At 43.5% G+C, this 23,122-nt stretch overlaps 1 protein-coding gene across 3 annotated transcripts in view; it reads right to left on the bottom strand.

Annotated features, from left to right (window-relative positions):
- EXT2 (exostosin glycosyltransferase 2) overlaps positions 1-23,122 on the bottom strand; it is a 133,810-nt gene extending 110,688 nt beyond the window's left edge. For 2 of the 3 annotated variants that reach the window (XM_061201607.1, XM_061201608.1), the window contains exons 1-5: positions 22,957-23,044; positions 20,576-20,671; positions 12,968-13,533; positions 11,923-12,012; positions 6,907-7,023 (exon numbers count right to left, since the gene is read on the bottom strand). In XM_061201607.1, coding sequence (XP_061057590.1) covers positions 6,907-7,023; positions 11,923-12,012; positions 12,968-13,503 — 743 coding nt within the window. In that variant the 5' untranslated portion in view covers positions 13,504-13,533; positions 20,576-20,671; positions 22,957-23,044. Of the gene's footprint in view, positions 1-6,906; positions 7,024-11,922; positions 12,013-12,967; positions 13,534-20,575; positions 20,672-22,956 lie in introns of all 3 variants that reach the window. The other variant, XM_061201609.1, reaches the window with a different exon arrangement.

Here is a 23,122-nt window from a genome sequence, read left to right as displayed (position 1 = left end):
GTGAAGGGGGCAGTGGCAACAATGCGATACTGAGGATAAGGGGAGCCAGATTTCTCACTGTCAGAGAAGGGAATTACAAATACGTAAAGAGAGGGAATTCCCTGGCGGTCCAGTGGTTAGGACTCCGCGCTTTCACTGCCGACGGACCAGGTTCGATACCTGGTTGGGGAACTAGGATCCCGCAAGAGGCGCAGTGAAAAAATATATATATATATATACGGAAAGAGAGAAAACCAGAATGCCCCTGAGGTGTTGGATGGAATTGAAGATACCGATATGAATGCATGGTTTTCAATACATGTAGACACAGAGAGAGAGAGAGAGAGAGAGAGAGACAGAGAGAGACAGAGAGAGAGAGATCCATCTATATAGACAGAGAAATAGATACAGATGCTAACGTGTGGTGCTCAAAGAAACTCTTGAGTAAAGAAAGACTCTGGGTTGGATTTCACTGTTAAGAACACAGTTCTATTTTTAGACACTCAGCCACCAGGCTCCCTGGGTCCCCACCTACCACTACCATTTTCTACATAAATGTGCAGATGTGAACAAGAGTCTAAAAATGTTCCCCCTGCCTGCATGCTGGCTCTCCCTGACCTGGCAGATGGCTGGTTGATGGAGCAGGCCCATTTTAGTTTTAAGCAAACAAAATCTTAAGGTGGATTTGTTTTTCTTTCAAGGACTAAAATTACCAGCTATGACTTTCATGTTTCCTCCCAGCAGTGCTGATATCGAAGCTTAAGTAAAATCATGCTGAGAACTCGAAGTCTCCCTCAATAGTAACAGTTGTAAACTCCCAATTTAGTTCCTTTTAGAGAGAAAATGACAAGAATTCCAGCTGAGGCCAACACAGCTGTGAGAAGAAGCTATCAATAGCAGCAGTCCTCAGCTTCCCATTGAAAAATATTGAGAGAGATTTAAAATAAAAACAAAGCTCTTACTACTCTATGCAGCCCTCAAGAGATGTGGGAATTCCCTTAAAAAGCAACTCTCACAAAGAGCAACAGATCCCAAATGTTGCCGGAGGTCACCCACACTGCCTCCTCCCAAGTCCCTAGAAAGTGTGATGAGTCTGCAGCCTGTCTTTGCTTTGCTTTGCTTTTTTCCCCCTTTTTTTCAGAGGGAGAGGAGTGTTGTTTGTAAAAGAAACACCACAACTGCAGGGCCAGACTGCAAAACCGGTGGGGAAATGGAGAGGGCGGGTCCAAGTCGGCCGTCGAAATCCACCCCTTGGCCAGCAGGGGGAGGACCACGCCCATCGCAGCCTTTAGGGTCCTTCTGCTGCCCTTGAAGACAGAGCGCTACTCTACCTAGTTACTGAACCTCAGAAGTTTAGAAATCAACTGCAGCCTTAAGCCATCTAAAGATCTTAATTTCAGCCTACATATAAAAATTAGAGATTACATTACCAAGAAAATACCACCAAGAGAACAGCCTGTAAATCTTTGAAACTACTCTTTGAAGGTAATTACTGTTCAGAGTGGTTTGCTCTCCTTTGTTTCATCTTCACTGAATCTTTTCCTTTCGGTATGTTTTCTTCCCTGGATTAAGCCTGAAGGGAAGTGACAGTCCTAAACCAATATAGGAGAGCTAGGGACGTCCCTGGTAGCGCAGTGGTTAAGAATCCGCCTGCCAATGCAAGGGACACGGGTTCGAACCCTGGTCCGGGAAGATCCCTCATGCCACAGAGCAACTAAGCCCGTGCGCCACAACTACTGAGCCTGCGCTCTAGAGCCCGCGAGCCTCAACTACTGAGTCCGCGTGCCACAACTACTGAAGCCCGCGCACCTAGAGCCCGTGCTCCGCAAGAGAAGCCACCGCAATGAGAAGCCCGCGCACAACAACGAAGAGTAGCCCCCGCTCACCACAACTAGAGAAAGCCCGCATGCAGCAACGAAGACCCAACACAGCCAAAAATAAATAAATAAATAAATTTATTAAAAAAAAAAAAAAAAGAGAGAGAGCTAGATTATACTCAAGAGATTACATGATAAAGAGAGTTTCGTCCGAGCAGTCTTAAGAAAGAGGCCCAGAGGCAGCTGAGCCGGCCTGCCAGACTCGCTCCTCACCTGCTCACCCTGTCTCGCCCAGGCTTTCTCGGCCGCAGCACTGCCGACATTCGGACCCAATGATTCTTTGTAGTGAGGGGCTGCCCTGGGCATCGTAGAGATTTAGCGGCATCACCGGCCTCCACCCGCTAGATGCCTGCAGCACCTTGTGCAGAACAGAGTTAACACAGCCTGACGGCTCTCTTTTTCGAAAGGCTGGCCCTTGGCTGGTGCATGGAACTTCGATTTGGGGGGAGAACTATAAGAATGGCTCACTGGGCCCAAACTGTACAAACAACAGGGTTTATGCTGAACACCAGCTTTCCTTCTGGGAGCCTGGAATTACGCATAGCACGTGCCACGCAGAGACTGCCCATGTGATTCGTTCCCAAAAAAACCCTGGGCACTGAATCTCTAACGAGCTTAGCTGGTGGGCAGCATTTCACATGGTTGTCACAACTTGGTGCTGGGGGAAGTAAGCCCCTCCTGTGTGATGCCGAGGGGAGAGCACCCTTGGAAGCTTGCCCCTGGTTTCCCTGGACTTCACCCCGTGTGCCTTTGCTCTCTGGGGACTGTGGTTTACACCCCTTTGCTGTAATAAACCAGAGCCTCGAGTACGACTACACACTGAGTCCTGTGGGTCCTCCTGCAAATCATCAAAATTGGAGGTGGTCTTGGGGACCACTGACACACCCCCTCAGTCACGACAGTCAAAAACGGCTCCACAGATTGCCAAATGTCCCCGTGGAGGGGCAAAATCAACCTCCCTCCCCTGCTGAGAACCACCAGCCTGGGCACACTTGGCCCAAATAGGCCTGCAATAAAAGTTTGATTTGAACTGAAGTGAACAGAACTAAATTGAATTAAATAATCTCCAGAAAAACAGGAAAAGAAAAGGGAAAAGAAACAAGGCTTTAAAAAAAAAAAAGTTTAAAATCACACAATTGATTTCAAGTAAATGCTCACAGAAGCAGCAAGCAGAGGAGTAAACCTTTCTTCAACTTCAAGTGACTTTTCTCTATTCATTAGAGTTATTCAAAGCTAGTGCTACATAAATATGCCAAATTCAGATCCTAGGTACATGAGAGAAACTTGTACTGCCCCAAAGGGTACCAGCTGGGCTCACACAGATCACCCTTTCTCAACTTATGGAAATCCAGCCTCAAAACACGGCATTGAACTGTATCAGTTCCTCCAGTCTACAAATTCTTTATAGATTTATTTTTGTGCTTTCATCTTGATGATGATCAAAAAAATTAGTATAGGCAAATCTTTGCTCATATTTAATGATGTATACTACTAAAAAATTTTCAATGTCCAAGCTTGTATTTGATGGGCTAATGAGAGGAGAAGGAAGACTTAAAATGTAAATAATGCAAAGCAAGTACACAAGGGTAAAATCTAAGTGATGGGTATACAGGTGTTCACCATAAAATTCTTTTAACTGTCTTTAAGCTGTCTGCTTGAAGATTTTCATAAAAATGTTGGGGAAAAAATACAAATCATGCATCTGTACCAGATGAAGATAATAATGTCAGTATATTATAACAATATACTACATAAAGGGAAGCTTCCTAGTGGCTCAAACAGAAAAAGTGGCAGGAAGAAGTACATCATCACCCAGCATGCAAAGTACAGGCATGCTAAATGCAGAAGTCCCATAATTAACGCCATATTCACCTTGAGAGATGCAATTCAGTTTTAAAGAAAAAGCCTCAGCTGTGACATTATGTTAATCTGATTGTTATTAGTTTTGTAGATTTGTCTGTATTTAATTTGTAAATTTGTTTTAGTTTTGTAGTTGTCTAAGTATAAAGCAGCTTAGATTGTTTTTTATTTGTACTTATTCAAGTTGCCCTACTTAAAAAAGCAATTAAAATGCAAGGGATCTTGAACAGCCAAAAACAAACAAAAATAAAACCCCTGAAAAAGAAGAACAAAGTTGGAGGACTTACATTTACCACTTACTACAAAACTGCAGCAATCAAGACAGTGTGGTAGTGGCATTAGGACAGACATATAGACCAATGGAATAGAATTGAGACTTCAGAAATAAACCCATATATCTACAGCCAGCTGATTTTCAACAAGGGTGCCAAGATCATTCAATGGGAAAAGAACAGTCTTTTCAACAAGTATGGATAAGACAACTGGATATCCACAAGGAAAAGAATGAGGGTGGACCCCTACCTCATACCATATACAAAAATTAACTCAAAATAGATCAAAAACCAAAATGTAAGAGCTAAAACTATAAAATGCTTACTAGAAAACACAGGTGCAAATCTTTGTGGCCTTGATTAGACAACAGTTTCTCAAGTATGTCACCAAAAATGCAAGCAACCAAAGGAAAAATAGAAGCTTCATCCAAATTAGAAGCTTTTGTGTATCAAAGGACACTATCAAAAAAGTGAAAAGACAACCTACAGAATGGGAGAAAACATCTGCAAATCATATATCTAATAAGGATCTAGTATCCAAAATGTACAAGAATTCTTACAACTCAACAATAAAAACACAACCCAATTTGAAAATGGGCAAATGATTTGAATAGACATTTCTCCAAACACAGTATATAAATTTTCATAGCCAATAAGAACATGGAAAGGTACTCAGCATTATTAATTAGAGAAATGCAAATCAAAACCACAATGATACCTCTTCACATCTGCTGGGATGGCTAGAATAAAAGACAGGTAATAACAAGTCTTGGCAAGGTTGTGGAGATATTGGAACCCTCCCTCATACCTTGCTGGTGGGAATGTAAAATGGTACAACTGCTTCAGAAAACATTCTGGCAGCTCCTCAAAAAGTTAAACATAGAGTGAACATATGACCCAGCAATTCCACTCCTCAGTATATACCCGAGAAGTGAAAACATATGTTTATATAAAAGCTTGTACATGAATGTTCATAGCAGTATTATTCACAATGGCTAAAAAATGGAAATACCCAAATGTCCCTCAACTGAAGAATGGATAAACAAATGTGGTATATCCATATGATGAAATATTAAGTCAAAAAAGGAATGAAGTATTGGTTCTATTCTACAAAATGGATAAACCTTGAAACCACTATGCTAAGTGAAAGAAGGCAGACACAAAAAGTCACATATTGTATGACTACATTTATGTAAAATGTCCAGAATAGGCAAATCCATAGAGACAGAAGGCAAATTGGTGGTTGTTGCTAGGAACAGGGGGCGTGAAGTTTGGGGGCAGGGATAGAGAGTGACTGCTAGAAGGCAGTGGGTTTATTTTGGGGATGCTGTAAACATTCTGGAATTAGACAGTAGTGATTAGACGATAGTTGTACCATTTTGTGAATATACCAAAAAACACTGAATTGTACACTTTGGGTGACTTGTATGGAATACGAATTATATCTCAATTGAAAAATAATAAAATAAATTAAGTCAACTCTGGGAGTCTACTAACAGAGGAAAATCCACAAAGATGATCTAAGCAGCAAGTTCATGAACCATTCAGTCTTTTTTTTTGCACTTGCCTAATGGTAGAGAAAAAAATATTTCAAGCTCTCCTGGGCTTTATACATTGTCTATAAAAAGTTGCTATGCCTAAAGGAAGTTCCAGAATTTGGTTCTGGGTCACACGGGAACACATATACAGGAGTGAAATGTCTTCTCTTTGGGAAAGTTCCCTTACTTCTCAAAGAACCCATAAAGGCTTCTAAGGGGAAGTTTGGGATGCTTCAATAATGGTTCTAATGTTCTGTGAGCAAACTATTTCCTTGAGACTCATTTCTGACACCAAATGCTATGTGTGAGTTTGTAGATCTCAACCAGCAAGTATAACATTTCTGGTGTGGCAATGTACAAATCAGTCACCTTCATATTACACATGAGCACTTGTCACAAAAGCAAAGGATACTATTATCATCATGTTTGTTTAAAGCTCACTGATATGCTCATCATGAATTAGCACAATTTTTAAACAGGCTACAGGAAAAAAAAAAAAAAGAATTAGATAAAATACCCTGCACATCCATACCATCAGCCCTTCTCATTTCCTCGCTCACATATCAGAAATATGACCCAATTATGTGCCAGGCACGGGGGACATGGCAGTTCAAAACAAGACCTGGCTGAAGCTTACAAAATCAAAGATCCAAAACAGATAAGGTTTAAGCAAGTCGTTACAAGGGCATAATGAGGGTAACTAGGAGGAGTGCCATTCCAGGGGCCAGAAAGTGCCCCCTGACTAAGTGCTATTCAAGTTGAAACCTACAGGACAAGCAGGTCATTAGTCTGATGAAAATGAGGAAAAGGATTTCCAGACAATGGAGAGTGTTTACAGCCCAGAAAAACTGAGAGAGCAAAGCTTATTCTAAGAACTAAAAAAAAAAAACCTAGAGATGGAGACAGTGGTCATGTAGTCGAGGGTCTTGAAAGACATTTTAAGGAGTCTGGGCTTCCCAAGAACAATGTGATGCCAACAATCAAACTGGAGAACAGCGAGACCAGAGGCAGAAGACCAAAGAGGAAGCCATTTCAGCAATCCAAAGGACGACAGTCACCTGGTGTAGGGTGGGTGCAGAGAGACGGAGAGGTAGACAGATCTAGAAAATATTGAATACTTAGGATGTAGAATCAATAGGACTTCTTATTCTGATACAGGAAGTAAGGGAGAGGAAAGAATTGACGACACCACATAGATTTCTGATTTGGGAAGCCTGGTAGACAGCACTGAAAATTGACTGAGACAGAGAGAGAACTGAAGGATCAGTAAGGTTGGGGTGAGGCAGGGAAATGGTAGACGCAAAGACCCTGGCCTGTAATCGATGCTTTGGCTCTCGCCGGCATCTCCCAGCACACCGTGTTGTGCCGAATGCTCCTCACCCTGGTCCTTTCTCTGGAAGGTCCACCTCGGCTGACAGCGGACTATAGACAGGAATGCTGACATCGTAGCCTTGCCGGTAAGTCCAAGTAGAAAAGCCACCACCAGCCAACAGAGCCCTGAAAGCAAAGGATTTTGTCAAATGATGAGAAAGAGAGAAGGTCTTCATTTTGATAAGCTCTGTGGAAAGGGGTAATTGAATATTCATAACAATATCAACCACAGCTAACGTTTACCAAGTCCGTTTTCTATAAAGACACTATGCTAAATGTTGTACAATCACACCTCCTGGACATTAGCTGCATCCTATTCCTGAGTCACCACCCTTCCTCTGGGGTCCTAAGTAGTCTTTCTCTACTTTCCATGTTTTAAAATACATCACAGCCAGGAGGACTCCCTTTGAACAGCCCCTCTGCCACCTCATTCAGATCCCATTCACCTCTCCCAAAAGTCATACCCAAGTCTTAAACACACTTACAATAACAGCAATAATAATAGGTCTGTACAGGACAACTGGCTGAGGAAGTCACTTACCAACCCCACTGACTGGAATCTCAGGGGACAATGGACAAAGAAAGCAGTGGTGACAGCAAAGTAGCACATCTCATGCTGCCTACACCCCAGCCTCTCTCCAATTCCCGCCCCGAGCAGTTCTTTCCACTGTCGTCCCAGAGCTACGTGTGCATCATGTAACCTCTACCAGCTCTCACCATCCATTCCAGCTACTCAGTCTTATTAACCCAATTCCGTCTACAGGGAGCAGAATCCAGAACTGGACCTTTAGTGCTTCTCTTGCAGTCTGTATGCACGAGCTTTTACTCTCCTTAGTTAGAAAGCCAAGAAGACTCTGTTTTAATTGGATCCAGCAAGTAGTACAATGACACTTCATCAGCTACTTGACAGCTACTTTGCTGTCACCACTGCTTTCTTTGTCCATTGTCCCCTGAGATTCCAGTCAGTGGGGTTGGTAAGTGACTTCCTCAGCCAGTTCACCAGAAAGGAAGCAGGTGTATATCACACCAACTTTTACGGTTATTCTGTCCCTGGGGCTGCAAACCCATCAAATCACTTACTGGGGCAGAGTGATGCCAGTTCCATGCACTGCACAGTCTGAGCCAAAGTGTATTAACTGAAAAGCCACATCTTGTGCCATCTTGATTGCTACCAATCCCCTCCCTGCCCTGATGACAGCCTACATTCCCTTCTAACATGACCAGTTTAAGTTCAAAGATTTTCAAACCACCCCTGGAAATCCCAATCTGTTTGTTTAAGCTTTCGGAAACTAAGAATTGGTCAGGGAGGCAACATGCAGGCTAAAAACCTCTCCAGCTGCCAGTCTACTATGTAAGACTCAATGACTAGCCTTCGTATCAACATACGGTCTTATTTTTCTTGACTGGCATTCAGCAATGAATCCGTCCAACGTGAATTTGGGTGGGTTCCATGACCATGATGGCAACCAGACTGCATGGGTCTCCGCAACCTATGTGCAGAGAAGCAAACACTGATCCAACATACAGGCACCAAGCAGTCCAGGTAAGCCAGGGTAGTGGGTGATGAGGTAATTACACCCACACCCCAGAGGACAGGAGCATGTGTATGTAGTGAGAAAGGAAGCAGGTGTAGATGACACCAACTTTTACTGTAACTCTGTCGCTGGAGCCCCAGGGGTAAGGGAGGGGGTTAAGCACTGGTAGGAGGAAAGCATGCAACCCGAAGCATGTCTCCTGCCACAGATCACACATGTGCAATCTGGTGTGTGATCTCAGGAAGAGTCACCACTGCAATTAGTCAAACAAGCCTCACACCGGCCCTGCTGCTGACAAGACTTCAACTCGAAGTCACTGCATCCTCTTCTGCCAAGCTTTCCCTAACATTATAATGGAGAAAAAATTGTAAGCCTCCCTTGTTTTACAGAACACGTGTTTTACATTGACTGAAAAGTAAATTTCTGAGAAGCACATTCTGTTTTCCCATTATGTATCCCCAAATCAGAGATCCGTTCCAAAGCCGCAAGAGACTGAATACAAACCGTGCAGCTAAGAAAGCATTACTATGATGACCACACTCACACCAGGCCAGGTGTTCTATCACTGGAAGTGTCACCAGCATCTTCAGCACTTTCTGGGACTTCCTGACTCGGGGACATCACCGACCCTCCTCCTCTCAGCCTGGCCTCGTGGACTCAGCAACCCTATCCTGGGTCTTTCCCAGACGCTCTCACAGCTCGCCTCCTCCCATGTGAGTATTCACAGAGCCTGAACACAGTCCGTCTGCAAGTGTATCTTTTGCTTCCTTTTAATCAGGCCTGCAAATTCCTCAAATATAAAGCTTCACGTTTGAGGTTTTGCAAAAAAAGAAACTGACGAATTCTATTGATTATCCTTATTTGTTTACTGACTCAAACTGTAAAAAAAAAAAAAAAAAAAAAAAATTACGAGACAAGTACGTTTGAGCAATGGCTAGATATTTGGTGAATATCTGGTGATATTAAAGAACTACTGTTAATGTTTTTAGGTATGATAATAGTATTGTAGTTATATTTTTTAAAAAGCTCTTATGCAGAGCCTCAAATGAAATGTTTACAGATGTAATGATATAACATCTGGGATTTGCTTCTAGATAATCTAGTGGGGAGTAGGTAGGAATACAGGTAAATCAAGTTGACAATATCAAAGCTGGACAGTGGGTATGTGGGGCTCACTGAACTAGTTTCTCTTCTTTTATATAAGTTTAAAAGCTTCCGTAAAAAGTTTAAATAAATATACACCCATACGAAAGCAGAAACTTGTGAGAGATACGTGCAAAGAAAGGATAACAAAAATCTAAGGTAGTAATAAAATTACAGAATGTGTCTGAGAAAACAAAGATCAGTAAAGTCAGACATTGAAGAGGTATAATTTGCTGTCATTCGAGTTAAAATAAAATGGGTATGTGAATATATATGTGTGTTTGACTATAAATCCATCGAATAAAGACTCGAAAAATACACAGTGTTTGATAACAGTGATTACCTCTCAGTAAGAGAGTAAAAAGAGAGGAGGATTTGAAAGCATACTTTTACATTTTACTCTTTGTACCCTTGCATATTGCTCCAATCTTATATCAAGAAGGTATATGTGTATCATGCATAGGATTTTTAAAATCTGAAAGAGAAAAACAGATCCAAACAGCATAAAAGATGTATTTTCTGAGCTGACATTTGCTTCAGTCCTGGTCCTTGCATTTCCCTGAGTCAAGTAATTCTTAAATAATCACACCTAGGACTTTAGATTTCAGGGGAATCTTAGAAACAGTCTAATCTAGCCTGTCTGTTTTCTAATTTCTGAATAATCAGATGTGCAGCTCCTGCTAAAACCATTCTACACTCCTGGTTCTTGCCTCCTCTGAATCCAGAAGCAAGGACAAAGGATAAGAAAAATTAACAAACAAATCTACTATCCTTACCCCAACCAGAAGACCACCTAGGCCTCAAAATGATATTTCCCACATGGAAAGATAAAGGAGGACTATACGATGATTCATTACTTGCTACAGGATTGCCTATAATCACTTACAAAAAATACATGCACAGGGAAAACGATTTAACCTTCCTGATCCTTAACATCTAAGTACCAGCAAAAACTTAAACTCTCTCCTGATTACTTGATACTTTGCTGCAGAGAAATGAAACCCCTTTTAACGTGTGCACTTGATAAAAATAAAATCCTTCTCCCATGCAGATACATATACCAAAATGTCAGCAAAAGTGAAATGTCCCAAACAGAAATAGGCCCTTCTCAAAACAAACCCAGAACAGCAGGTGAGGACATCGCACTCCTCACAGCTCTTTCCCTTCCCTTCTCTATCCTCTAAAGTATTTCACTTACCCAGAACAACCAAATGCATAAAACAGTAGCCCACTCAGGAACACTGGGGCTGAGAGCCAAATCAGGGATCACCTTGTGTTTAGCTGGTTTCTACAGAATTTGTGTGGCCTGACTGCCCTCTATCGTCCAAAATGGTTTCTACACCAAAGTTGAGGAATGGTCCTGGGGTGTGTCTTTTCTAGTGATAATTGTATTTCCAGATAGAAACTCAACACTGACTAGATAATCACTTAAAGCAAAGAGGGCTTAGATTTAATCTTCTGGGGAAAAGCAGTACTAAGTGTAGATTTTCATAAATGACAATGCTGGCCTCCCACAGCTGGCCTCACCTTTTTCAGTAACAATGATTTTTTAAGAGTTAAACATCAACTGTAATAAAGTTGGTTATAAATGAGTTCATATATGAACTTACAATAATCCTCTACCTTGAGTATTGCCCCGGACCCTCATGTTGGGCCCAAACTTTCTGCTCTCTTCAGAGCCTGGAACCCAGTGATAGGAGAGGAACCTTAAGCGACACCTCCCTCCTGAGTTTTCCAGGAAGTGGTGCAGTCAATGCACAAAAGGGCCAATACACAGTAAGCGAGCTCCAACTGCAATCGTGCTGTCATGGCCACCCCACACCGCATCTGCCTGTTTGGAAGTTTTATTAGGAAGGAAGGAAAGAAGCCCACTGACTGAAACAACAGAGAGTAAATGGTACTCAGAGCGCCCTCATTCCCCGGACGTTACAGGCTCCAATTACATATCCACGCCCTCTCCCCTCAGTAGCTGCGACTCTACTTCCGGCAAATGCTCCCAAATGCGGAGAAAGCTGACACAAGCCAGTGATGAACCAGGCCCTGGAGGGGTTGGAAGAGAGGTTACGCTCAGGAGAGCACAACCCAGACTAAGAAGACAAGACAAACTTTTAAGATGCCCCGCTGGAACCTAAGCTCCAACTGGTTTCCCCCAACAGACTTAGGCAGGTCTGATGCTTCTAGGTCTTAAGGAGGAAAAGGCCTAGGACAATTCTCCACTTTAACAAACAATTCTAGTTACAAAGTATGTCCCAGTGGGCTTAGAAATATGATTTCACATGAACAAAAGGGTCTTGCATTTACTTAATCCTCAGAACCCTATCAGGGGGACAGCCCCAAATACACCTACCTGTCTCTGGGGACATCCAGGGCCGTGTTATAATCTGGGGGACCTCCAGGCAACATGTTGAACAGGAGGTGATTGGTTCCTCGATCCCACCTATTAAGAAATTAAACATGTAGGAGAATTCCCACATCAACTATGAAGAAACAAAGACAAGTCAGTTTCTGGATGACAAGTACAAGTAGTCTCCCCGACCCATAACAGGGCCTCTTCTCAGGAGTGCCTGGGGATTCCAACAGTGCATCAGGCACTGGCCTGGCTCCTTCAGAGGAAAGCTGGGGGATGTGCACTCCAAGCTCGTCCACTACAGAACTGCTTATGCTAATGAAAACCTGAATGCTACCCAAGTGTTCACCATTTGGTTACAGAAACAAAAAATAAATAAAATACAGAAGGCCGGTTAAATACATTAGGGAACATGTGCAAAATGGAATACTATACAGCCCTTAAAATCATGTAGAACCGACAGATGAAGATGAAATTATCTGGAAATACATTCATGATAAATGAAGGGAAAAAGGCAGCAAGAGAACATGTTTTGCTGTGTGATCCCATTCTGGACAAAAATGTTATATACACATGCATATGTATATATACTTTATACAAAAATGTATACATACATGCCTATGTATATGTTTTATACAAAAATGACTGAAAAGTAACAGCAAAATATTAATGATTATCTCTTAGAGGCAGGCTTATGGAATGAATCTTACTTTCTTCTTTTTGCTTACCTGTATTTTCAGACTTTTTATAGTGAATGTATATTATGTGAGTAATAAAGAAGGGAAAAAAGTGTTTAAATTTAAAAGGAAAAGCATGGGAAGCATCCTTAGCTTCTAAACATTAAGAGGCTGGGAACCCACAGCAGTGGCACGGGAGGGTGGTACGGAGGCCAGGTGCCCAAAGCACCGGTCCTCCTACAAGTCAGTCGCTCATCCACTCACCCCCATATGAGATAAGAGACAAGCAGCCAGCCGGACACCAGCTCAAGAGAACCACTGGCTCTGCCCCTCCTTCCCTCTAGCTCCTGGAAGACCTGCTACGATACCTGGAGAGCTGGGCCAGCGCCTGCGCCGTCTCCTTCACGCGGAGCGCGTTCTGGTTGAGCAGGTCGATGGACGGGATGAACAGGCAGGCCCGGGTGATGTCCTCGGTGTAGTAGTCGCTGTCTGAGACGGCCGTGAGCAGCTCGTTGTACTCCTGGGAGATGGTGCTGCTCACTGGGACACCCGCATCATCCACATACTTTTTCAGAGAGTAAATGTACACCTTGATCTTGTTCTTGGGGTTGAAGCCACAGCGGTAGACATCGAAACATGTGTGCATTCTGCAGCTGAGGTCGCCACGCTCGGGGACGGGGCTGTCGGCCGCCAGCCTGACCACCGGCACGTCGCGGATGCTGTGCTTCTGCACGCTCCAGTCGCTCGAGGACTCGATGGAGTGCGGCCAGAACTGAAACATGCCCGTGGCGATGAGGCCCAGCAGGACGATGGAGAAGAGGGTGATGTAGTAGATGCGGTGCTTGGTCTTCATTCTCGGGATGAGGGCAGGACCCCGGATGTTGTACTTGACCGAGGCACACATAATGACCCAGAGAGCCTCTTCCTCACACTCCTGGTTACCAGGGGAGAAGAGAGAAAAATGAAGTTTTTAGGGTGGCAGATGACACTTGAAAGGACTGTTCAACTTTGAATCTACCTCTTTTCCTTAAGTGGTCTGATGAAATAATGAAAAGGGATTTTTGACCTGTCTTATAAATAAGTAAATAAATGTGTACATATGAGAATATGCTATATATTTAATATTACATACTTAATATAAATACTGTTAACATAATGTAAAAATATTACTATATTCTATAAATATATATTCTCTGAAAGCATAAGCTGGTAAATGCGTGGGACCTAGGAAGAGGGGTACTGACCAAGCAAGAAAAATCAAAAGTGGAACAGCTGAAGACAGTTGTTTTATTTTGCTTTCAAATACTTGCCTAACAAAAACTGATGCTTCATCTGGACAAACTGTTTCGTTCATTATACTAAAGCCTGTTTTCATTCATTCATTTATTCATTCAACCCTCATAGGGGACCTAAACAAAGAAGAAAGTGAAAACCTACCTTAGAGGACTTTATACGCTAATGAGACACAAGACTGTAACAAAATTTGGAATGTAAAAACACCACTAAGAAAATATCAAGAAAAGGCCAAGGGGTATTAGAGATTAATCTTTAAATAAAATATACATTGATGTTTTATAATAAAGGGATAGTTGACACATTTAGATGGAAGGGAGAAATGAAGAAACAGGGAAGGAGGAAAGGAGAGGCGGAGGGAGGAAAAGAAAGGCCAATGAGGTAGATCCATTTCTAAAGATTGATGCCAACAATTCTTCCCACTGGTGAAGGTGCACGCCACTTGTCCAATCAAAAGGTGGAATCTCTTTCCCTTCCCCCTGAGTTCGGGCTAGCCTTGTGACTTGTTTGACCAAAAGAACGTGGCAGAAGTGAGATTCTGGGGCTTCTGAGTCCAAGACTTAAGAGACCCTGTAGCCGATGGAAGCCAGCTGCCACGTTATAAGGAAGCTGAGCTCCCAGCTTAGGGCAACCTCAGGAAGACCTCAGGGGAAACTATGTGGAGCAAACATGAACCAGCCCCACCAAGCTCTGTAGAGATGGCAGAATCCTGAGCAAATACATGATTGCTGTTGCTGTGGTTGTTCGTAAGTTCTGAGCTGGTTTGTTACATAGCAATAGATAAATGAAAGAGCCAATAAGCATCATTGACAGATATAAAGAAAATCCTTAGTCCTCAGCTGAAAATGCAGAGTTCCCCTGTAGACCACAAATTAAGATCCTTACCGAACAAGCCCCCGACACCTGATGCCTAGCTACCGTGTGGGGAGGGTATAAGCCTTGAGTGTGACTGCATCCCCTGGCACAGACATGTTACGGCAACAAGAGACTTTAGGACTTCAGCATTCCACATGTCAAAATCCCAATCTTCAAAATGGCCTTATTCAGAAAAGCTATTAATATAAAGGGAAATAACGGAAAAGCTCATAGACCATCTTAAGGTTTATCAACCATTTTCACTATGGCTAAACGGAGTTCTCCCCAATCATGCCCACACTGTAAGACTGCTTCCTTCCTAGCCAGCAGGGTCTCGTCAAGTCTTGAATGTTGCAATCATTATCAGCTTTTTGGGTAAAATGTGCTGAATGGTCATGAATGATTTCAACTTGTATCTCTCTGAGACCATGATCTGGAACATATCAAGAAATGTGCTTGTCATGGACTAATGTATGAAAGTTCATACATTTTAAGCTTAAAGATTATCATCTTTGGGGTATATACATTAGCCATTCAATATATACTAATGGATTCCATGACAGAAATGCAGGCACAAGAGCTATTTCACTTTTTCTGTCATTCTAACGATGAACAGGATGTTCCTAGCCTGCCCCCAACCCCTACTTACCACCAGGCCCACCCTATCCTTTTCCTTCCCTCCATGTATCCCTCCTGGAGCTAGAAAAGAGGAGGTCTTGGGACAAATGCACGCAAGCAACTGCACTCTTCATATACCCCATGTCAGAACTGCCCAACAGGCTCTCAAGGTGTACCTACATCCTGAATCAGTGGTTCTCAAACACCCAAATGCTAAGAATCACACAGGGAGAGCTTGTTAAAACAGAGTCCTTGGCCCCAGCACTGGAGGGTTGTATTAGTAGGTCTAAAATAAGGTCACAGAATCTGTCGATTTAGCAAGCCCCTTGCATGTTTATTTTATGCAGCTAGGTTTGAAATTTTCACTAATGTTAGACAAACTACCTTTTAACACAGTAGCTTTTTTCTTTTTAAATTTATTTTATTTATTTATTTTTGGCTGTGTTGTGTCTTTGTTGCTGCATGCGGACTTTCTCTAGTTGCGGCGAGCAGGGGCTACTCTTCATTGCAGTGTGGTGGCTTCTCTTGTTGCAGAGCACGGGCTCTAGGCGTGTGGGCTTCAGTTGTTGTGGCACGCAGGCTCAGTAGCTGTGGCACACGGGATTAGTTGCTCCACAGCACATGCCATCTTCCCAGACCAGGGCTCGAACCCGTGTCCCTGCATTGGCAGGCGGATTCTTAACCACTGCGCCATCAGGGCACAGTAGCTTTTAAACCTTTTTTTTTTTTTTTTTAAACTAAAACCTATAAGACAACATTTTATATTATGACCCAATACAGACATAGATGTGTATGTATAATATCTGAAATAAAACAAATATTTCACAAAACACTGTTTTCACAAAACAATGTTTAACCTTAGTACATAGTATTAGCCACAGAACATGTGATGAACACTGTGTTCTTCTATTAGCCTATTGCTTTTTAAAAATACTGGCCATAACCTACTAGAGCAATAATCCACAAAGGTAGTATCCACATATGAGCTTTACAATTTTCATGAGCTCCAGATTATAAAAAAAGACATTACCACAACAAAATAAATCCAAAGATAATGGAAGGAATTAAGTAATAAATAAAAGCACAGAAATTAATTAATTAAAAACCAAATAGGATCAACAAAACTAAACTTTTTTTAAAAAAGACTAAAGAAATTGACATTTGACATAATTCTGGTAAGATTAATCAAGATAAAGAGAAAATAAAGAACAAATAAATACCTAGAATGAAAAGGGGCCCATAACTCTAAATACTGCATGTATTTAAAAGATGAGATGGTATCAATGAACTTATGCCAAAATATTTGAAAATTTAAATGAAATGGAGAAATTCTTTAAAAATATACCTTATTAAAACATTCTTAATGAGAAATAGCAAACCTGGAAAGCTCTATAACAGTAAAGAAACTGAATCGAAAGTTTAAAAAATCTTCCTATAAAGAAAATTCCAGATCCAGAAGATTTTCCAAGTTCTATCAAACAGTCAAGAAACAATAATTCCAATTTTACACAAATTATCCCAAAGTTCAGAAAAAAGAAGAAACATTTCCTGACCTACTTTAGGAGGCTAGTATAACACTAATACCAAAAATCTTAGACCAGTGATTCTCAAAATACAGTCTGGGGGCTCCAGGGGGTCCCCAAGACCCTTCCAAAGGATCTGAACTATTTTTTATAATAACGCTGACATTATTTTTTCACCTTCATTTGCCAGAGGCTACATGATGTGTGATAATGCAAAGACTGAAGGCAGAAGTAGACACAAAAATCCAGCTGTCTGTTAAGTTTTTCCAAACATAATGAAATATATCAACTCACAGATTCAAGATGCTCAACTCCAAGTACAATATATACAAAAAAAACCAAAAACAAGACAAAAACCAACTAGGTATGTCAAAGTAAAACCACTAAAAAGAAAGCCAAAGAAAAATATTAAAAGCAGCCAGAGGGGAGGAAATCTATTCAAGGCAGATTAAAGAGCTATATGTAACAGGCAAAACTGTAAGATATTTAGAACACAAAAGAGAATATCTGTGAATTCCAGGCAGAGGATGATTTCCAAAATAACATGCAAAAAATGCAAACCACAAAAAGATAAAATAATAAATTCAGTATTACAATTAAGAATTTTTATTCATCAAAAGACATCGTAAGGAAGTAAAAAGACAAGCTATAAACTAGAAGATATTCGCAATACATGTAACCGATAAGGACTAACTAGCAACCAGAATAAAGAGCTCCTACAAAGTAATAAGAAACAAACAAAAAAGCCAAAACAAACAAAAAACACAAAACTAAAGACTTAAACAAGAACGTCACAGAAGAGGCAACAAAATGGTACATAAACATCTGAAAAGATGTTTAGTCTAATTAATGGACAGGAAAAGTATGGCAATAAAACAAGACATCTTCTACCCACCAGCATGGCAGAATGTCGGCATCAAACACCACCAAGTGCTGGTGGTGACCTGGAGCCACAGGAACTCCAAGAGCAGGAGCATGACCTGGCTCCACAGTCCCAAGGGGGCGTCAGGAGGGCTGGAAAGAAGAGAGGCTGACACCCACTACGTTAGACTCCCAGGCATCACATTTTGCTTCCTACCTGTCACAGTTTGAGTCTCCCCATAATTAACCCCAAAAAAAGAACCAGAGACAAGGATGGGGGTGCAGGTAGTTTTACTTGGGAGCTAGAGAACAGAGCAAGAAGAGAGAGACAGGGAACCAGGGAAAGCCAGTAGGAGTGTGTTATTAAGCTGGGTAACAGGGGCTCTTTAGGAACCCTCTGAAGAACCATGCAGACTACACCAGGTCCCTCAGAAGGAGGACAGGCCAGGTCATTTATCTGCAAACTCCTATCCACCATTGCTTGCAGGTTGCCTGGTATTATTATCAGCTCTGACCCTGTACTTAACAGCCCTCAGAAGGTCTGGATATTCTCCTTTCCTCGATGTACCACAAGTCTGATAAAGACCTACAGTTCCCTGGAGGAAGGACTCGGGAAACATCTGTCTATACTTTCAGGGATGTTGCAAAGTTCTTCTTCAAAGAGATCCAGCCTCCCCCTCAATCCATGGGATACAGGTCTGAGAGCTGGCACACATCTGAAAACTAGGTGATAGTGATTCTTCCACTGCAGCAGCTGACATCAGCCTTCTACTTGCCATCTGTTGATTTTTTTTTTTTTCCTGGTTATACAGTGAAACAATACCCTAGTTGGCTGCCCATCTATACTGTCTATAGGAATGCCAGGCTCTATTAGCATCACAGTGGGTCCAGACACACTGGTTTTGAGTCAAGCCTCACTGCTTATTATGGATATTGTGTCTACCTTGCCTCTGATGGTTAGTGCCACCACCTGGCTTCTGCCATTTCAGAATCCTATCATCCTCATTGATACTTGGGAACCCAGTTCCATGGTCAAATCTCATAAAGTCAATCCTGGCCTATGGAGGAGAATTGACATTGAGCTTCTCAAACATGCTGGTCCCCTCCCTGCGGTTCCATATTACCAGAGGGAAGGGAGAACGCCCTCCGGGGAACATGGGCAGGAGGTGCACCTCTGGCCTCAAGTAATAAATCTATTTCAAATCTCCACCTCCCTGAACCTTCGGACCCCTACCTTAATATTCTGCCAACACAGCTCTGGCACCTTTACCTCATTTACTCCAGACTAGGGTTTCTCAAGCTCAGAACTATTGACATTTTGGGCCAAATGATTCTTTTCTGTGGGGAGCTGCTCTGTACAATGCAGAACGTTTAGTAGCATCCCTGGTCTCTAATCCAGAGAAGCCAGAAGCAACCCCTAGTTGTGACAACTAAAAGTACATCCAGACATTGCCAAATATCCCCTGGGGAGGCAAACTGGCCCCCAGTTGAGAACCAACGGTATCACAGTCATATCCAAGGTTCCAGGAGGCTGCCCAGCAGCACATCAGGACCAGCTTGCCCTTGCAAGGCCACGAAGTCCTGAATCAGGAGAGAATCCTCCCAAGAGTCACTCCCACCTGGCTTCACAGTCCACCGCTACCCCACTTTTGGTCTGACACCCTCAAGATTCACTCCCGTGTGTTCCTCCGGTTCCTGCTGGTCCGCACGAGCCAGGTCCTGCAGCTCTTCCAGTACAACAGCTATCACCCCAGCAGCAGGGGCTGTACTTCCCCACGTAGGCAGTGCTGAGATCTGAGGGCAGGGGATGGGCAATGTTGAGGAGGAGAAGCACTACCTTGCAAGGTATCCACCTGCAGGGAGGGCTTTGCATAGTGTCAGGTAAGGAGCGCTTCTTCTCAGCAGTGGCGAGAGATGCTTCTGCTGGCCCAGAGGATCTAGGAAATCTGAGAGTTCAGTCCTCAGCGCCTCCACCCAAAATCTCCATCCTAAGACTCAGGGTCCCACTTCTTCCCTGTCATGGCCCTAACTTCAGCAGAAGCAGCCTGTCAAGGCTGTGCACTCAGCTTCCTTTGCAGTTCAGCCATAATTACGATTAAATTCTGGGCCTGATTTTCAACACAGTCTGCCCTCCAGCTGCAGGAAACGTTGCCATGGAGTTCTATCTTTCACAATGCGTCCCGAGTTGATATCTGGCTGATCTGAGCCTGATCGCACCTAAGGCCTCTAAGGAGATAGCAAGACCCAACCAACTCCACCAGCGTCATCATGACCATGGTCCACATGCTGCTCGAGCGCTAGAGTTCCTGTGCCAGCCAATGCTTTCCTTTCTGCCTGAACCTCATCCCAACCCTCCATTGGTCAGTCTGACTACTCAGGGATGCTAGAGGGCACCAGGGGTTATCAATGCCTCACTTACCCCCAGCAAAGGGATCTGGTTGCCACCTGAGGGTGAGCGATTCCCGTCTCACAACGCTATTCTCAGGACCTGCTTTCTAGAGCCACTTCCAGTACTAACCGCCTTAGTTTATGTTCTGCCAAACTAAAAATGGCTTGGGTGCAAGTAGCTTGCAGAAGACGAATCCAGAAAGCCAGAGGGAGGGAGTAAGGAGAGGAGCTGGAGAAGAACGGAAAGCCATGAGGGTGCATTACTGAGCTGGCTGCCATACTGAGCTGGGCAGATGGGGCTCAATCCTTCTAGGGTCCCTCTGAAAAATGCACCTGAGAACTGTCCCTTTCAAGGACATTCATCCACCGAAGCCTATCCATCCCGTGCCCCCTCACCCCCCACCCACCTGAGGGCTGTTCCCAGGGATATAAACTCACGTTTCTGAGGTTTGCCTACACTGGATAAGCGAGCGTCCACAAGTCTGTGCTGAACAGCTGAGAGAGATGGCGAGCACTTGAGGTGGCATAAAAACTCTTAATAAAAAAAGAAATGAGGGGAAAAGCCTTAAGTGAAAAAGAAACCAGCCCCTAACTAAGTCGAGCTTTAGAGACCGAGAACTCTCGGTGAACGTCCTTGTACCTTTTACAGGCTTCATTACAGCACTTGCCAGATTGTAGTAATTGGTTATGTAATTGCAAGTCTCTCTTCTACTGGTCGTCATTTTCTTGTAATCAGAGTTTTTTATCTCTGCTCAGTATTCCCAGCCTCTAATATCATGTCTAGAACACATTCCATGTAAACATAAATGTTTGTTGAATGAAGGAGTGTCTCTGTACTTCCCAGTTCCGTCAGCACACACACTGTTCAAGGTCCAAGTTTTGAGTAATTACATGGTGATGAACTCCGATCATTTTCTTTCTTAAATTAGAGTTTCCAAAGGGGGGGGAAATGGCCCGGTAATTTCACAGATGGAATTTTCTGTACCTACCCTTGACCACCCTCCTCTCCCCTAACACTGAGCTTCCCCAAGAGGACAAACCAAAAGGAATCTTCTATTAATGAATGTTTTTCCATATAATACCACAACCTGGGTCAAAATAAGAATTTCACAACAAGCCCTACAAACTTTAGCCTCCTCAAAGGACATCAAATCTGTCCCTGCAAAACACTGGAATCATACGGCTAGATGTCAGGCACTGAATCACTGGAAAAATCTTTCAACCTCACTCTACTGTCAAGATGAGATGCATTTTCTGTTCCTGGAATTACTTATTCCTAAATCTTGCCTGAATAACCTTTCCTTAGTGCTTCAGGCTATGTCCAATCCACTTAGTCCAAAGTTTTCAGTCACAATCTCTCATCTTCTTAACCTTTTTACAGAAGCCCTCACAGCTGAACTCTTGGGGCCGCTGCTACCCTGGAACTTAACTCACCTGTTCCTGAAAACAAAGGAACCAAATATTGGCCGAAGCAGGAAAATCTGCAATTCACTGCCTTACCTGATAGGATCCTTTACAATTAAAGTTATGTTATAGCTAACCACCCCTAAAAATGATTTCAAATTTAAAAAATAGAAACCTGTGCCCCTTTGTGGGAATTATACTATAATTAACACAGTATATATAACTAAGGAACTATTGACAATAACTAAACTTTACTGCAGACCTACTACATGCCAGGATCTGTTTTAAGTATTCTGCGTTAACCTAATCTTCCTAACAGTGCCACGTGACAATCTATGATTATCCTCATTTTACAGACAGGGAAAGTGTAACAAGGAAGGCTAAGCAACTTGCCCAATGTCACACAACTAGAAAATGCCAATGCTAGGATTTGGAGAATGGCAGTCTGGCTCTGGAGCCTGCGCGCTTTAATTAACCCCCATGTGAAGCTGCCTCCCCTAATTACCCTTAAAAGCCTGAATTAGATACACCTTTTTCATTCCTCAATTAACCAGCATAATTTGACAGACACAAATCTATCCATTTCCACCAGCATTTGCAACCAGATGGCTTATGTCAGCGTTAGTGAGGAGTGGTAGAAATTGAGTCATGTATTTTATTACTGTAAATAGCCTTTGAGCTCTGAAATTTACAAACTAAGTCCAGTTTAAGTCCTCAGGGCACTCAACTGACTTAGAAGAAGAATTTAAAATGGACGTATTTCTATTTCAAGACATCTTCAGACAGATAAATCAAGGACCCTTCTAGATTAGCACTTCCCAATAAGTTACACCAAGTAATTTTAACCTCAAAACTGTATACACATATCTGGTTCCCGCCGCCACTAAGTAAAACTCCAAGTGCCTCTGAGCTTCAAGTAGATGCCTAGAGCCCGGACACCGCTGGCCACCCTCCTCACCAGAGCACCCGGTCCTGCCCAGGGCATCTGGTGCTGCACGGGACGGCCCCGGGCCAACGCAGAGCCCAGAGCTGAAAAATCCCAGTGGGAGAAAGCAGATCCCTGTGGCTCGCGGGAAGGAGCTGGCAGCGGAGAGAGGTCACGGCAGAGGGTGGGGCCTTCGGAAAAGGAAGCCACAGGATCCCGGGAAAAAGGAAAGGTGCGGACGGGGAATAGAAGTGGGCAAGGAAACAGGTGGGAAACCAACGTGCGGGGCGGGTCGGGTGACGAAGAAGGCGGGGCGGAAATCAAAGCGCACCCAAAGCGGGAAATCACCGGGAGCGGCGCCGGCCTCTTGCAGCCCTCGGACCTCCGCGCGGCCCGCGCTTCCCCAGCGATTCGGCCCCGACTCCGCCGCGGCCCGGGGAGGCCCGAGCCCTCACCGGGGGCCCGCCCGGCCCTTACGCGCCGCGCTTACCTCGGCCACGGCTGCCTCCCGCTCGGCCCCGTGTTCGGTCACCGGCTCATGCCGCGGGGCACTGGCCACAGCCGCCCGGGTGGGATCGCGCGAAGCTGCCGGTCGCCGCCGCCTGCGCCGGGTCTGCGGGAGCGAGCTGGGAGCACTGGGCTGGCTGGGCTCGGCG

Source organism: Eubalaena glacialis, chromosome 10, assembly GCF_028564815.1.
Source record: "Eubalaena glacialis isolate mEubGla1 chromosome 10, mEubGla1.1.hap2.+ XY, whole genome shotgun sequence".
In the NCBI taxonomy this organism is placed as follows: domain Eukaryota; kingdom Metazoa; phylum Chordata; class Mammalia; order Artiodactyla; family Balaenidae; genus Eubalaena; species Eubalaena glacialis.
The sequence above is the reverse complement of the archived record's forward strand: the minus strand, read 5'-3'. Positions and strand labels throughout refer to the sequence as shown.